The 19,497-nt window shown below is 52.2% G+C and overlaps 1 protein-coding gene across 1 annotated transcript; it reads right to left on the minus strand.

Moving 5' to 3' along the window:
• Positions 1-5,750: 5,750 nt before the first annotated feature.
• LOC144939452 (homeobox protein Hox-C9-like) lies at positions 5,751-18,307 on the minus strand. Its single transcript, XM_078866702.1, has 2 exons — positions 17,524-18,307; positions 5,751-6,202 (listed from the first exon to the last, which is right to left on the minus strand). Exons 1-2 carry the CDS (start codon positions 18,305-18,307, stop codon positions 5,958-5,960), a joined length of 1,029 nt encoding a protein of 342 aa, XP_078722828.1. The 3' UTR covers positions 5,751-5,957.
• Positions 18,308-19,497: the final 1,190 nt, after the last annotated feature.

A 19,497-nucleotide genomic window follows, 5' to 3' on the forward strand; every position in this document is an offset into this window, starting at 1 on the left:
GCACGACCTCCTGTATACCAGGCGATGTAGTTAACATCTCAGAGGCACCGTGGCGCATTGGTGATGCACACCGGCGGAACAAGCTCAGGACTGGGTCGGATTCACCCAACAGGCTAATAAGGCCCTCCCTCGTTTGGGGCCATCCATTGAGTACGTACGCATGGAGGGGGAGCGGGGGGGGGGGTCACCCAAATGCGCACGCTTGCGTATGGGGGTGTCTACTGACAATGTACGTACGTACGGGGGGTGGGGGTGGTGAAACCTCGATAATAATTTGTCTACATTGGCCTTCAAGTGAGTTCGATAGTCCGACGGTGGACTATCTGTTTGCTTAGACGCGTGAATATTATTAATCCTTGATCGTTTCTGCATCGATTAAATATCGGCCGTTCTATAGGATTCGGAGGTGGGGGGTGTAAGAAGTCCGCGTGTGTACAGGGAGGGGGGGGGGGGTCAAGTTTTGACAGATTTTTGCGTTACCTACGAAATGGATGGCCCCTATCCTGTTGGCCCTCTTTCATGCCCCTCCATTGTACGATTGAAGTGTAACTTTGCCGACATGCCCAGACTGGACATCTGTGTGTGTGAGAGAGAGAGAGAGACACACAAAGAGCTTCATGGCTCATCGGATGTCTTGCCGCAGTCTAAATAAAGATTCTGATTGAGTAACAGCTGAGCGGCAGTCGCGTGACCCTGGGAATATGCATTGGGGGTATTCTTAGGTTTTTTCGGTAAAGTAACGTAGGTAAAACATTAAAATTCATAAAAGTAAAATAAAATAAAGATAAAAATCACGACGTTTCGGAGGCAACACAAGCTTCCGTCTTCAGGTGGAACCGTCACGTCGTGATTTTTATTTTATTTTTTATTTTACTTTTATTCATTTTAATGTTTTACCTACGTGACTTTACCGAAAAAAACTAAGAATATGAATCCTTGCAGTCACGAAAGCTTCAAATCTAGAATGTATTGGGGGTGTTAATGACGATGGCAGCATTCGTGATTTTGCCACGGCAGCGAAAGCGAGGGGGGTGTGGTGAATATATATTATTTTTGGGGAAATTAGTGCAGTGAGTGATTAATGTTTGGTTAATGCACCTTGAGTAGAATTGCTTTGCTAGTGTTTTACGTAGGTCCGTAGATAAATACATCTGTTTGATGACTTCATAAAAAAAACAATTGGTGAAATATTACGAGACCCTTCCCCCCCCCCCTATTAGCCTGAGGATACTAGTACCAACTTAATCTGGCCCGGACTTAAGGGGGACATCGACCGTAAACAAAGTCAAGCAGGGCACTCATGGAGGCTCGGTAAACAAATACTGAACATGATAGCCCACGCGAGTTTACGGTGGTGATGGTGGTGGTGATGGTGGGGTGGTGGTGGTGGTGTTGGTGTGGGGTGGTGGTGGTGATGGTGGTGGTGGTGGTAAACAAATACTGAACATCATAGCAACGCGAGTTTACAGTGGTGGTGATGGTGGTGATGGTGGGGTGGTGGTGGTGTTGGTGGTGGTGGTGGTGGTGATGGTGGTGGTGGTGGTGATGGTGGTGGTGGTGTGGGGTTTAAATCGTAAATAATCTCCGGCACCAGCTTGTCAACTCATCATCGTCGGGGCAAACTGAGCGCGTGATTGTGGGCGCCTTACAAACGGCGTCTGACTGGACATAGAACGGGTGCCATTGCCTCCTTCATAGCCCGCAGTTGCACGTGTTTCCCCAGGATCCCCGAATCTCGACCACGGCACAGCCCACACCATTCACCACGGGGTCTTCCAGACAACTCAGTTTTTATCAACAAACAAACAAAAAAATACGAGCACCCTCCCCGTCTAGTTTTGGCCCCTCTCTCAAGACCCACCATCTCTCCAATGGCCCATCCAGGATCCCTCCATCCCTAGTAATTCCTGTACCCACGAACCTCCCTCCCCCATACCACATCTCTATTTCACCATATCACCTTTAGCTACCCTCATTGTACCACTCGTTTTGTTTTTTAGCGCCTTGGACAAAGGCGCCGTATGAATATATAAGACGAGATAATCATCTCACAAACACGACGGCAGTAGCAGTAAGCCCCGGGGGGCCCGAGGAAGGTCGTCATCGCCACGGCTGCCCCCGCCCCCCTCGCACCGACTCGAGCATCTCGCAACGTGAGCCCGGTAGCCGAAGCCGCAGTTGATGTGGCCATTAAAATGTTGACTTCCATTAGGTTACAATTTCGTGCTTGTGCACTCAGCGTTGCATGTAATGGATGATTATATTTATGCACGAGCCTTTTGCACGTCCAAGGACGGGTGTATTGCAGTACATCTGAAACTTGTAAGCGCAAAGCAGACCGCGACGTGATATATTCATTGCATCAATTCGTGTGCAATTTGTAAGGGCGCGGTGACACAGACTTACTTCATTTCAAGGTTCTAATCCCTTAGGTTTTTTTTTTCCGGTAAAGTCACGTAGGTAAAACATCAAAATTAATTAATTAATTTTATTTTATTTTCATTAATTTTGATGTTTTACCTACGTGACTTTACCGAAAAAAACAAAAACCTAAGAATATGATTCCTTGCAGTCACGAAAGCTTCAAATCTAGAATTCTAATCCCTTGTTCATCATCACGACGTCCTTTTTACTTTGATGTCTCAACAGCGTGACGGAGATCGCGTGATGACGTGAGGGTTCTGCCTTTGCAGTGAGGGCTGTGAGTTGACGCCGAGGAGGGGGGAGGAGGCGCCTCGGCCCCCCCCCCCATGTGGAATGACGTCACCCACTAATTATTGTTAATGAGGGGGGGAGCTCCATGTGGAGTGACGTCACCTGCTCATGATTATTAATGAGGGGGGGGAGCTCCATGTGGAGTGACGTCACCTGCTCATGATTATTAATGAGGGGGGAGGGTGCTCCATGTGGAGTGACGTCACCTGCTCATGATTATTAATGAGGGGGGGGAGCTCCATGTGGAGTGACGTCACCTGCTCATGATTATTAATGAGGGGGGAGGGTGCTCCATGTGGAGTGACGTCACCTGCTCATGATTATTAATGAGGGGGGGGAGCTCCATGTGGAGTGACGTCACCTGCTCATGATTATTAATGAGGGGGGGGAGCTTCATGTGGAGTGACGTCACCAGCTCATGATTATTAATGAGGGCGGAGGGTGCTCCATGTGGAGTGACGTCACCAGCTCATGATTATTAATGAGGGGGGAGGGTGCTCCATGTGGAGTGACGTCACCTGCTCATGATTATTAATGAGGGGGGAGGGTGCTCCATGTGGAGTGACGTCACCTGCTCATGAATATTAATTAGGGGGGCTGGCCGATGTGGAGTGACGTCACGAGCCCTAAGGACAGACATTGGTGGGTGATTATAGTCGGAATGTGTGTGTGTATATCCACTCGTGTATCTGCAGTCGTTTTTTGTAATATTCAACGCACGTCAAAGCACAACACGATTCGACATTGCAACAAACCTAACGCGTAAGCACGTTTTTAAACATACATACAAACATACATGCGCTGGTGTGTGTCTCAGTCAGCGTGTGTTCCAATCCATGGGCCTCCCCTAGGCCGACTCAGCCTGAAACGAGTACCTGGTGCGGTGTGTAAATGCCGGCACTGGGAAGACAAAGGCGGCCCGGCGTGGTGTTGGCCACCCATCCCCTCGTGTGCCGTTCTGGCCTTAATAGGCGCTACTCGCTAACAGCACTTGCCCCAGCAGCATGGTAAAGGCTATAGGGGGGACCTTTGTCTTTGTGAGCGGGAGAGGTTTGCTCCAACTTCGATGTCTGTGCAAGTGTCACGTGACCCCTTCTCTTAACACCGGAAGCGAACTCCTTTGATTTCAACGCTTAATATTTTATTATTATTATTCTTTAAAAGACTTATATTTACATCGCAGACGCCAACGATAAATGAAAGGAATATTACGCGACAATCTTTACACCCCCCCCCCCCACAAACAAAAACCAACAGAAGTTCACAGTTTAAGCACACGCTCGCGTTGGTGGTGGCGAGTGTTTTGCATCCAGACGCATGCGGGCAGCAGGTTCACGATCACGGGACGCGTGGAGTGTGCGGAGAGCGGTGGCGCAGCGGTTAGCGCGCTCCGCTACGATCCCGGCGGCCACCCGAGTTCGATTCCCGCTCACGGCAAAACACCACCCGGTGACGATTGTCTGAAAACCCCGTCCTGGGCCCATCTCGGAGTCGCCTCGGCACTCGAGCGAGTTGCCTTGTGCGCGCTGTGTAAACATCGACCGCTAGGGAGACAAAGGCGGCTGGGCGAGGTGCTAGCCTCCCACCTGTGTGCCGTTTCGGACCTTCATCAGGCGCTCGCTAACAGCACTCGCCCCAACAAACACTCTGTTGAGGCCTCTACGGGGGGAGGGGAGGGGAGGGGGCCAGGTTCTTTGTCTTGTGCGAGGGGGGGGGCATACACAAGTGCACATCCGGCATGTACACGAAGGGTCGAGCGGGGGAGGAGCCGTCTGCTACGCGGGGTGGAGAATTATCATCCCACTCACCCCTCCTGCCACTACCCCCCACCCCCCCACGGCTCTCGTCACCCACGCTCCGCCCCCCCCGCCCCCCCCCCCCCATTCTCACCTCCGGCCCCTGCCCAGCACCTCCGCATGCTGCATGCGTCTGCAACGAGCACCCAAACACGGCCATCGAAATGCGCGAGAGGAGGAAAACGCACCACCCCGAATCGTGTGCGCGCTCGTGTGTGCGCGTGTGTGTTCATTCGACAGCCTGCTAGGGCTACACGCGGGGCATCCGTTGACTTCGTGTGTGCACTCTGCGTTCCTTTTGGGGGGCAAGTGCTGTTCGCGAGTGCCGGTGAAGGACGACACGAGGGGAGGGGGGGGGGGTCGTTGGTGTGCGGGTGACCACCACCACCAACCACCACCACGCAGGTCGCCTTTGTCGCCTTAGTCCGGTGGGGAGCGGTGGTGCAGTGGTTAGCGCTACGCCGCGCTACGAACCACGCCCAACCACAGTTCGCTTCCCGCTCGCGGCCATCAACACCGGCGACGATTATCTGAACCGGTCCGGGGCCTTCCCCTAGGTCGACTCGGCCTCAAGTGTGTACCTGGTGCGGTGTGTAAACATTGGTACTAGGGGAGACAAAGGCGGCCGGGCGTGGTGCTGGCCACCCACCCACCCCCTCGTGTGCGCCACAGTGCCGGTAGCCTTCATAGGTGCTGCTCGCTAACAGCACTTGCCCCAACATTCTGTGAAGGCGATACGGGGCAGGATGGTTGGGTAGTCGATTATTTCCGCCTCCCGTCCCCCTGCAGCGTCGTCATCCACGATCTGTCCATCGCTGGATGAAGGCCCACGGCGAATCTCGCAGGGGCGGGCCCTTCTTTGTTATCTGTCGTAATATTACATCTGTAGTCGTGTCTCTCTCTCTCTCTCTCCCTCTCTCTCTCGCCTTACTCAAATATAGCCGAAACGCCATTTTCGTTGTTTTTTTATTTTAATATCCATCATATATATGTGTGTGTGTGTGGCATCGAGCGCATTGTAAATAAAACATACCGTGAAACGAGCAGCAACGGCAATGTACAACGGGCGAACAGCGAGCTCGCCCCAAGATCCGCAGCATTCCCGCGAGCATTCGGGATTTGGGACAATTATTATAATTGTATATATGCACAGTAATAACACCCCCCACCCCCTACGATTTACGTCTCTGCCCCCCCCCCCCACTCTTTACCCCCCCCCCCCGCACTCAACGTCCCAGACAGCGTCCTGCCTCGATATCCGTCGCCTCATCATCCTTCACCTCCTCCGAGCCGTCTCGACAGAACGTCGTCGCAGCCTTTCGGGAACGCATCCCCGACGCAAACCGAGGTATCACTATCTCTCTCTCTCTGTCGAGTAAAGTCCATCCAACCCGCCTCTCTCAGTGGGACACGACGGACGGATTTGTGAGCCTGGCACGGAGACTTTCAGCAACGCAGATCTTTGCCCCGATCTTTGTTCATCTTCTTCATCTTCATGCGCCGGTTCTGGAACCAGATCTTCACCTGACGCTCGGTGAGCGTGAGCACGCGGGCGACCTCGTAGCGCCGGTCCCGCGTCAGGTACATGTTGAAGAGGAACTCCTTCTCGAGCTCCAGCGTCTGGTACTTGGTGTAGGGACAGCGCTTCTTGCGAGAGGGCCGCGCGTGGATCCAGTTGGCGGTGGGGTTGTCTGCGGGTGCGGCACACGCGACAACGCGGCAGCCTTCCACGCGCAGCGCCATCGGCAGGCACCGCACATACATACAGAGATAACCCCCCCTCCCTCCCTCCCTCCCCCCTCGTATCGGGGGCAAGTGGTGCTATCGAGTAGCCACCTGTGAAGGCCGCCACGGCACGCGTGGGTGGTCAACACCACGCCACTGCAAGACAAAATATAAAGATCCCCCCCCCCCGTGTAGGCTCAACGGAGCGATCGGGCAAGTGCTGTTCGCAAGCAGCATCTGTGAAGGCCGGCACCACCGGCACGGCGCACGAGGAGGCGCGCGTGGCCTTCGGTTCGCCAGGTGCTCATTTAATGCTGAGTCGACCTAGGCGAGGCCCGAGAGGGGTTCAAATTGTCGTGTAGGGGGGGGGAATTGAACTCGGGTCGCCGGGTTCGTAGTCGCGGTGCGCTCACCACGACACCCCCACCTTCCCCGCACGCGTAGATGCATGCACAGCAATGCAGACACACGCAGAGACAGGCATACACGGAGAGGATCGCAGAACACAGATAAACACTGACACACAACAACAACAACAACAGCAGCAGCAGCAGCCGCCATTTGCCACGACGTGGCGGTGACGTTTCCACGCGCGCATATGCCAGGCCAGGAGACACACAGACACACACACACAGACACACACACAGACACACACACACAGACACACAGACACACACACAGACACACACACAGACAGACACACACACAGACACACACACACAGGACTCACATAGAGAGAGAGAGACACAGACAAGCACTCAGACAAACGTAGTGATGCATACAGGCCGCAGAGGTACAAATATACACACACGGATATGTGAATACAAAGATAAAAGACAAAGATCCCCCATTTAGCCCGAACAGACTGTAGGGGCAAGTGCTGTTAGCGAGAAGCACCTATGAAGGCCGGCACGGCACACGAGGGGGTGGGTGGCCAACACCACGCCCGGCCGCCTTTGTCCTCCCAGTGACGATGTTTACACATCGCACCTGGTACTCATTTGAGGCTGAGTCGACCTAGCGGAGGCCCGGGACCGGTTCAGATAGTCGTCACCGGTGTTGGCCGTGAGCGGGCAGCGCGCTAATTGCTACACGACCGCTCCCCACCATGAGATTACACACACATGTACACGCTTAAGCACACACAAAGACACACACGTACACAATACACACGGATATGTTTTGTTAGCCTCATATCAGAAGCGGAACGAGTTTTGTTAGCGAGCGCCTATGAAGGGTAGTCTGTTCGCCGCACCACACCGTCCCCACGCGCCTTTGTCTCCCCAATGGTGCCTTCAAGTACAGCGAGTTTGCCTGAAAGAGTCGCTTATATCAGAAGCAGAGGTATCAGTTGCTGGATGTGTTGTAAACGCTCTGAGGGGTCTCACCCAGGTAGTTGGTACCGATGCGCAGGACGTGAAATACTTCAACACGGCTTAGACACAGACACACACATCGCTTACACATAGACACACACACCGCTCACACATAGACACACACACCGCTCACACATAGACACACACCGCTCACACACAGACACACACACGTACACCGCTTACACACAGACACACACACCGCTTACACACAGACACACACACCGCTTACACACAGACACACACATACACCGCTTACACACAGACACACTGCTTACACACAGACACACACACCGCTTACACACAGACACACACACACCGCTTACACACAGACACACCGCTTACACACAGACACACACACCGCTTACACACAGACACACACACACACCGCTTACACACAGACACACACACACACCGCTTACACACAGACACACACACACCGCTTACACACAGACACACCGCGTACACACAGACACACACACACCGCTTACACACAGACACACACACTGCTTATACACAGACACACACACTGCTTACACACAGACACACACCGCTTACACACAGACACACACACACCGCTTACACACAGACACACACCGCTCACACACAGACACACACACACGTACACCGCTTACACACAGACACACACACCGCTTACACACAGACACACACACCGCTCACACACAGACACACACACCGCTTACACACAGACACACACACCGCTCACACACAGACACACACACCGCTTACACACAGACACACACACCGCTCACACACAGACACACACACTGCTTACACACAGACACATACACTGCTCACACACAGACACACACACCACTTACACACAGACACATACACTGCTCACACACAGACACACACACCACTTACACACAGACACACACACCACTTACACACAGACACACACACACCGCTCACACACAGACACACACACCGCTTACGCACAGACACACACACACCGCTCACACACAGACACACACACCGCTCACACACAGACACACACACCGCTCACACACAGACACACACACCGCTCACACACAGACACACACACACCGCTTACACACAGACACACACACCACTTACACACAGACACACACACACCGCTTACACACAGACACACACACCACTTACGCACAGACACACACACCGCTTACACACAGACACACACACCGCTCACACACAGACACACACACCGCTTACACACAGACACACACACCACTTACACACAGACACACACACACCGCTTACACACAGACACACACACCACTTACGCACAGACACACACACCACTTACACACAGACACACACACACCACTTACGCACAGACACACACACCGCTTACACACAGACACACACACACCACTTACGCACAGAAGCACATGTACACCACTTACACACAGACACACACACACCGCTTACACACAGACACACACACACACACCGCTTACACACACACACACACACCGCTTACACACAGACACACACACCGCTTACACACAGACACACACACCACTTACACACAGACACACACACCACTTACGCACAGACACACACACCGCTTACACACAGACACACACACCGCTTACACACAGACACACACACCACTTACACACAGACACACACACCGCTTACACACAGACACACACACACCGCTTATACACAGACACACACACCGCTTACACACAGACACACACACCGCTTACGCACAGACACACACACCACTTACACACAGACACACACACCGCTCACACACAGACACACACACACCGCTCACACACAGACACACACACCGCTCACACACAGACACACACACCGCTCACACATAGACACACACACCGCTTACACATAGACACACACACCACTTACACACAGACACACACACCGCTTACACACAGACACACACACACCGCTTAGACACAGACACACACACACGTACACCGCTTACACACAGACACACACACCGCTCACACACAGACACACACACACCGCTTACACAGACACACACACCGCTCACACACAGACACACACACCGCTTACACACAGACACACACACCGCTTACACACAGACACACACACCACTTACACACAGACACACACACTGCTTACACACAGACACACACACACCGCTTACACACAGACACACACACACCACTTACACACAGACACACACACCGCTTACACATAGACACACACACACCACTTACACACAGACACACACACACAGCTTACACACAGACACACACACACTGCTTACACACAGACACACACACACCGCTTATACACAGACACACACACACTGCTTACACACAGACACACACACACCGCTTACACACAGACACACACACACTGCTTACACACAGACACACACACACCGCTCACACACAGACACACACACTGCTTACACACAGACACACACACACCACTTACACACAGACACACACACCGCTTATACACAGACACACACACCGCTTACACACAGACACACACACCGCTTACACACAGACACACACACACACCGCTTATACACAGACACACACACCGCTCACACACAGACACACACACCGCTCACACACAGACACACACACCGCTCACACACAGACACACACACCGCTTACACACAGACACACACACCGCTCACACACAGACACACACACCGCTCACACACAGACACACACACCGCTCACACACAGACACACACACCGCTTACACACAGACACACACACACCGCTTATACACAGACACACACACCGCTTACACACAGACACACACACACCGCTTATACACAGACACACACACCACTTACACACAGACACACACACCGCTTACACACAGACACACACACCACTTACACACAGACACACACACCGCTCACACACAGACACACACACCGCTCACACACAGACACACACACCGCTTACACACAGACACGTACACCGCTTACACACAGACACACACACACCGCTTACACACAGACACACACACACACCGCTTATACACAGACACACACACACCGCTTACGCACAGACACACACACACCGCTTACGCACAGACACACACACACCGCTTACGCACAGACACACACACCGCTCACACACAGACACACACACCGCTTAGACACAGACACACACACCGCTCACACACAGACACACACACAGCTTACACACAGACACACACACCGCGTACACACAGACACACACACCACTTACACACAGACACACACCGCTTACACACAGACACACACACACCGCTTACACACAGACACACACACACTGCTTACACACAGACACACACACACCGCTTACACACAGACACACACACCGCTTACACACAGACACACACATACACCGCTTACACACAGACACACACACACCGCTTACACACAGACACACACATACACCGCTTACACACAGACACACACACACCGCTTACACACAGACACACACACACCGCTTACACACAGACACACACACCACTTACACACAGACACACACACACACCGCTTACACACAGACACACACACCGCTTACACACAGACACACACACACCACTTACACACAGACACACACACCACTTACACACAGACACACACACCGCTTACACACAGACACACACACCACTTACACACAGACACACACACACCACTTACACACAGACACACACACCGCTACACACAGACACACACACCACTTACACACAGACACACACACACCACTTACACACAGACACACACACCGCTACACACAGACACACACACACACCGCTTACACACAGACACACACACCGCTTACACACAGACACACACACCGCTTACACACAGACACACACACCACTTACACACAGACACACACACCGCTTACACACAGACACACACACCGCTTACACACAGACACACACACCACTTACACACAGACACACACACCGCTTACACACAGACACACACGTACACCGCTTACACACAGACACACACACCGCTCACACACAGACACACACACCGCTCACACACAGACACACACACACCGCTTACACATAGACACACACACCGCTTACACATAGACACACACACCGCTCACACACAGACACACACACCACTTACACACAGACACACACACCGCTTACACACAGACACACACACCACTTACACACAGACACACACACACCACTTACACACAGACACACACACCGCTTACACATAGACACACACACACCACTTACACACAGACACACACACACACCGCTTACACACAGACACACACACTGCTTACACACAGACACACACACCACTTACGCACAGACACACACACACCACTTACACACAGACACACACACCGCTTACACACAGACACACACACCGCTTACACAACAACAACAACAACTACGATTTAAACCGCTTACACACAGACACACACACACACAGACACCGCTTACACACACACACACAGAGACCACGTGCGCACACAGACAAAGATAGCCCGGATAGCCTGCGTCCACTGTCGGGGCAAGAGCTGTTAAGGGGAACCTGTCAAGGTTCGACAGGGCCCGCGATGGGTCAGTGCGACTGGGCCCCTTGACGCAGGCCCGGTCGTCTTTGTCTCCTCAGTGTTGACGTCCACGCATCAATCTGCTCTGGTTCTCTCGTCTCACAGGCTGAGTGAGGATGGCTCAGAACCGCTGTAGATTTTAACTCGCCTCTGATGATAACCCTGGTCGAGAATCGAACTCGGAGAGGGGGGGGGTCTACGGGCTCGTGGCCTATCCAGTGACCTCACCGTCACAACCACCGGCCCCAGCTCTCCCCCGCCACACACACAGAAACAGATCCTCCGCTATATATTTTGACTCAAAACTGCCGTGACTGCGGGAATTCACATTCTTTGGTTGGTTTTCGGTGAAGTCACGTGGGTAGAAAATAAGTTAATAAAAAATAAAAAATAAAACTCACGACGTTTCGATCGCAACACGAGCGGTCTTCATCAGGCGGAGCGAAAACGACGACCGCTTTTGTTGCGATCGAATCGTCGTGAGTTTATTTATTTATTATGTTGTCTTTTGTCTCCATTTGTTGTCTCCATTGTGGCGACGTGTTTACACGCGCGCCAGGGACACTCATTTGAGGCTGAGTCTACCTAGGGAAGGACCCGGGACCAGGGTCGTACAGGCGTCACCGGTGTTGACCGTGAGCGGGAATCGAATTCGGGATGCCGGGTTCGTAGCGCAGCGCGCTACTACTCCCACCACCACCACCACCACACAGTCACACTTGTAAGTACGTACGCACACACGCAAGTACACACACGCAAGTACACGCACGCATACAAAAGTACACGCACGTACACATAAGTGCACGTAGCACACACACACACACGTAGCACACACACACACGTAACACACACACAACACACACACGTTACACACACGTAGCACACACACACACAACACACACACACAACACACACACGTTACACACACGTAGCACACACACACACGTAACACACACACACACACACACGTAACACACACACACAAATAACACACATACACAACACACACACACACAACACACACACGTAACACACACACAAATAACACACACACAACACACACACACACGTAACACACACACGTAACACACACAACTACAAGTAGCACACACACACAACACACACACATGTAACACACACGTAACACACACACGTAACACACACAACTACAAGTAGCACACACACACACAACACACACACACACAACACAACTACAAGTAGCACACACAGCACACACACACAGCACACACACACACAACACACACACAACACAACTACAAGTAGCACACACAGCACACACACACAGCACACACACACACACAGCACACACACAGCACACAAGTAACACACACACACACGTAGCACACACAGCACACACACACGTAGCACACAACACACACACACAAGAAACACACACACGTAGCACACACACACACAGCACACACACACACACAGGCACGCAGGTTCTCGTCTAGGGCGTCTCACGGTGTCACGTTCGTCCATCACCTCACCTGGTCTGACCCTCCCCCTCCTGTCACTTATAAAACGCGCGTGTGCTCATAAAACAGCAAGGTTCACCCTCATTGTTTTGGAACGTGCGCACACGTGCAGCCACGGCACGCGAATGCTCAAATACAACGCAAAGCATCGTATTACAATTCATCAAATATGAACGCAGCACAGCGGACCTGCATCAAATATATGATTGCAATCGTAATAAATAATGTTACGAGAGAATAGGCAACGTGGACAATTAGCGTACACAACGACTACCGCTTGTTGCGTGTGTGAAGTCAGCGCGTAAAACTGTCCAATCGCCGGTGACATCGAAGATACGTCCCTACGTGCTGCCCGTACACACGCTGCCCCGCGTGCATAGTCGCTAAGAACGTGGCGTGAAGCTCAACACGGCCTTGGTGGCTGTCTTGTACGACGAAGGGCTGAACCGCCTTCCCTTGAGTATGCGGCAAAGGGACAAAAAAAATCGACGCACCGGCGGCAGTGCGGGGTCCGTTGCGTGATGTTATAACGTGGCCCTAAATCTAAAATAAAAACAGAGAAATATTAAAACGCACTTTTTTTTTTGCTTGCATTGTAAAGTAATTGTGTATTTTTTTTTTGCATTTGCTATACAGCCAGATAATACGAAAAATCGCTAACCTTAAACACCCGGTCGTTCGTAAAAGTCGAAGGCGGTATAGTACTATAGTAATAGAGCGAGTGCAGAATCACTGAACCGGAATTGATCGCTTGAAAGCATTTAGCGCGAGGCCCTTGAGAGTGCGGGGCCCGTAGCATTTGTAGCTACGCTTGCTACTAGGCGGCATTACATCCCTCGCTACACTCGGTAGGCTCAACACTCCATCCAGTAGCTGCACTGTGCACGCGTTCCCTAACGTAGCAGTAGCAGCCATCATCTATCCACTGCTGGACAAAGGCAACCCCACTCCCCCCGCTCTAATCAGCCCGCATCTCTCACGAGGGTCCGTCTATAGCAATGCAATGTGGTGACCATATAGGGCCTCTATCGCTCTCTCCCAATCATACATTATTAAACGTGCACACACACATCATCTTAATAATCTTCAAAAACAAAAGGGACTACAGCCTGTCAATGAAAGTAACCCAACGCGTGCGCTCTTACTCTTTGGGTCTTTCGGTAAAGTCACGTAGGTAGATTCAAAGAAAAATAACAAAAAAATAACAAAAAAAATAACTGAGATTCTGAACAAGACGGGGGAAGGGTGGTGCTGAGTGGTGGGATGAGACGATCGGTGCCTTGCTGCCGTCTCTGTCGCCTGACGCGATGTTGATTCGTGTTGTAACGACACGAGGTCGACTACCGCCCCCCCCCCTGTCTCCCCCTGCTCCCCCCTCCCCTCGTTGTGATGCGACCTTGAGGCCGCATTCCCAACCAGAGGTCAGGCTGGCCCAGAAGTCACCCCACATCGGGTTAGTTAGAATATTTATTAAAACACTGCCATTAAGACATTCTCATAGGTGGTGTTTTTTTGTGTTTGATCAATATGTTAATATATATTTTGTTTCCGCTTTTCAGAGGACGTTTACAAATGGAAAGTCGAGTGACTGACTTGAGACGTGACACGTAAGTGATGGGTGCTCAAATTTGACACATTTGCAATTTGTTAAAAAAAAGTCCTCAACTGTTTTCAAAAAATACTTCGTGCATAAATATTATTCATGAAAGATCACTTGCCACGTTTGTTGTTAACATCAATTACATTCCCCGATATGATTTCTTACAAATAATTATTCTAACCCTATGTGATCTGATTCTTGGCCCACCCTTTATATATGCATTGGCCGTGCGGTTATACATATTTGGAGAAGTGTTATACAGTATATATATAATCACGGCCTATACTGTGAGTCTGATGTGCAAGTCTACATGTGTGAGTGTGTATATCGACTATGTATATATGTATGTTGAACTCTGCTTTGTGCGTGGTACAGTGCATTAGTATTCTTTGTGCTTTTCAGTCGTGTCGCCTGCATGTCTGTAGTTTTTGTCCACTGTGCATAATTGCGCAGTGCTCTCAAAAAGGCGCACACTATGATGACACGTAATGGTCTGTTTTATAATAATACTATAACATTATGACATTGTTATATATATATACACGCGCGCGCGCGCACACACACAAACACGCACACGCAAACACGCACACGTGCATTTACAAATTGACAGTCCGAGTTAGGTAACTTATGATTGCAGTATTATTATAAAAATGTTATAACATCAAACGTAAGCACGCTTAGTGTTGCAAGCTATTTGGTGAAGAATGCGGCATTGGCAGATGTGCAAAAGCATAATTATACAAGAGTGCATGGCCTTGAACGAATACAACAACAAAAAATATATAATCGGCGACGTTTCTTCCTGGTATGTGAAGGCCCATTTCCCGAAACGTCTCCGATTTCACACAATTGTTGAGGGCGTCAGTGTTGTTGACGCGTGTGTTGTTTAAATTGCAGTGTGGGATCGGACATCATGTTGTTTTATATTATGTATATTTCCCCGGTTAAACGCATACTTTAAAAACTTGTACGACTACAGTAACGCGCCACTGTGTCCCTTACTGCCAGAACAAAATATGTCCTTGTGACTAAAACAACACACGTGTGTGTGTGCATATACGTGTCGACTTCTATTCGCCGCAAACAAATTGCGTTGACTCTCAAAGGAAATTTGTTTTGTTTTGGGGCGGGGGGAGGGGGTAAAGGTTTTTATTTTCATCCCAAAAAAATATAAATCTGCCCGGACGTCAATCGAACGACGTTGGTACAACGACAACGCGTGGCTTAACGATGGGACTACGACTCGGTCGGTGGGGCGAACGGCGAAGCGTCTTTGTATTTCCCAAAAATATTCTAAAAATATATATTTCCGCACAAATCGCGTTAAAATTAATTTAACTCGTTCGTTCGTGGTCCGTTCATTAATTCATTCGCCGAGAAGACAAGCCAAGTGGACAATCGCCCTCCAAACGATTACGCGACTGTGCACCCCCAACGACATTTATCGTAATCATATTTGGTTATATCCATAATACCGATTTTTGCTATGTATATGTCAAAGCGTCCTTCATGTATAATTGAATCTCAAAACGTCTGAACATGCTTTTTTTGAACGCGCGCATTGCCATCACAAAATCCAAACAATGACGGACATCATTAAATAGAAACAAACCCCATAACGATAACAGCGCCTCCACAGATCAACATAACCAAGAGACCGCTTAGGAGAGAACAAAGCAGCAGAGACTCAAATCGAACCCTCGAGTGGAGGAGGAGATGTCCCTGGCTCGCTTGTGCATCGCTGGTGGTGCAAGTTGCGCGCGTGTGTGTCTGTGTCTGTGTGTCGTCTGCGTGTCTGTGTGTGTCGTCTGTGTCTGTGTGTGTCGTCTGTGCCTGTGTGTGTCGTCGTCTGCGCGTGTGTCTGTGTGTGTCGTATGGGGAGCGGTAACGTAGTCATCAACGCGCTGCGCTACGAACCTAAACGAACCCAGTTCGATTCCCGCTCGCGGCCAACATCAATGACGGTCATCTGAAGCGGTCCTGGGCCTCCCCGAGGTCGACTCAGCCTCAAAGAGGACCTCGTGGCGATGCGTGTGTGTTAAACGTCGACACCGGGGAGACAAAGGCGGCCGGGTGTGCTTGCTGGCCAACCCACCAACCCCCTCGTGCGCGCTCAACAGCACTTGCTCTAACAGCAACATTCCGTCAAGGCCATACGGGGGGGCGGTAGATCTTTGGTCTTTGCGTGTCGTGTGTGTGATGTGTCCGTGCAAAACCAACGGCGCGCACACATGCGCGCGCGTGTGGTGCCCTACTTACTGGGGTCAATGTGCACCTTGTCGTCGCTCTTCTCGGAGTGCACCTCCGCCTTGTCCGCGCACGGGAACGCGGGCACCTCGGGCGCCTTCTCTCGACGCTCCGCGGGCGCCTCGGCCGGGAACTCCGCGTGCATCGCAGCAGACGACGACGCGCCGGGCGACACATCGAACGCGGCAGAGTCTGAACGCTCACCCCTCCTCGCCGCCTGCCGATGCTGCTGCTGTTGTTGCAGCAGCTGTTGCTGCTGCTGCTGCTGCAAAGGCTCGAGTTTGTAATCGTAGGTAGGTCTGACCCCACCGCCGCCGCAGAACCCCGAGAATCCCACGGGCTCGAGCCAAGAGCGCACGAAGCGTCCGCCCTCGTCGGCGAGGTGCGGCTGCCCCACGTAGGCCGCGTGCGGATGAAAGACCCCGCCGGGCTGCGGCTGCTGCTGCTGCTGCGTCTGGATAGGCGACCATGCGGAGGGGGAGACGAACACGGAGCCCTTGGGCTGGAAGCTGCACGAGGGGAAGTCGGGGTGCTCGCTCAGCTGCACGGGGGCCGCGGGTCTGCCCGCCTGCGGATGGTGCGCGCCTCCACCACCGCCTCCACCACCGCCTCCACCACCACCGCCACCACCACCACCACCACCGCCACCTCCGCCCGGGTACCGCGAGGCCGAGGCCGCTGCTGCTGCAGCTGCTGCGGCCGCGGCGGAGGAGGCGGCGCTCATCATTCCGTCCGCCGCATCGCCGCCGATGAGCGAGTGAACGTAGTACGTGCCGAGGGTCCCCGAGCTCGACATGGAGACCGCGCGGGTCGGCCGCCTCGCGTCTCCGCGCTGCAGTCTGATTCACCCCCCCCCCCACTACTCCACCCACCCCCCCACTACTCCCCCCCCCTCCCTGGACTCCACACACCCCTTCCCTGCCTCCTCCTCCACCACTAACGCCAATGCCTCCCCTGCCCCCGGCACACTCCCCACTCCCCTTGTCCCTTCTCGCTTCGTTCACTCAGAGGGAGGGGATGGGGGGGGGTCGCCGCTGTCTCGCTCCGAGCCGCCGTGATCGCGGTCTCTCCTCTTTGCACTGTGCCCACGATCGCCGATGGAGAGGGGGCGGGGGGGTGTCCGGGCTGAGTGTCCGAAGCGATTCTCAGCAAGAGACATTTGATGATTTTGACGTACAGTCCGTAACAGACTGCTGGGTAAAGTGCTGCGAGCGAACGATCAACAAAAGTCCGGTACAGCACACGAGAGGGTGGGTGGCCAGCACAACGCCCGGCCGCCTTTGTCTCCCCAGTGACGCTGTTTACAACACCACACCGAGTACTCATTTGATGTTGAGTCGACCTAGCGGAGGCCCGGGGCCGGTTCGAATAAAGTAATCGTCGCTGGTGTTGGCCGTGATCGGGAATCGAACTCGGAACGCGCTGACCGCTACACTACCGCTCCCCCCCCCCCCGCAATGAACACGTACACATGCACTCGCACACGCGAAGCCTGTGCGAGCAATCACGCGCGGCGTTTGTTCCAAAGCGGTGGTGCAAAAGGCATGAGGGGCACTTGCAAATAGCCCGCTTGGAGGAGGGTCACGTTGAGGTTTTGTATCTGTCGGGTTTTTTCCGTGCAATCCTGAGTGGCTGCTGCTGCAGCTGCTGCTGCTGTTGTTGTGTGCGCGTGTGTGGCCTTTATGGGCGCTACTCGCTAACAGCACTTGCCCCAATAGTCTATGAAGGCTATATGGGGGCATTTTGTATTGGTCTTTGTTGTTGTTGTTGTTGTAAATATTGTTGTTGTTGTGTCTGTTTCCTTTTGTAAAAGCTACGCAAATGTAATATGCATTATTTACACCTTCAAATAATTATGCCAGCTGAAACACAGATGAAATGGCATGCAGATATTGATCGTTTTAACTGCTGTAATGCAGTTGCGCAACGATATATTAAACATTTTATGCGCATCTTATTATAATCCTCGAGTGAATACAAAGCCTG

The sequence above is a fragment of the Lampetra fluviatilis genome, chromosome 1 (assembly GCF_964198595.1).
Source record: "Lampetra fluviatilis chromosome 1, kcLamFluv1.1, whole genome shotgun sequence".
Classification (NCBI taxonomy): domain Eukaryota; kingdom Metazoa; phylum Chordata; class Hyperoartia; order Petromyzontiformes; family Petromyzontidae; genus Lampetra; species Lampetra fluviatilis.

Coding starts and splice junctions, on each gene's coding strand:
- LOC144939452 (XM_078866702.1), bottom strand. CDS start 18,307: ATGTCGAGCTCGGGGACCCTCGGCACGTACTACGTTCACTCGCTCATC. Junction 6,203..17,523: donor CAAGGTGCACATTGACCCCA/GTAAGTAGGGCA, acceptor CCGCACCCGCAG/ACAACCCCACCGCCAACTGG.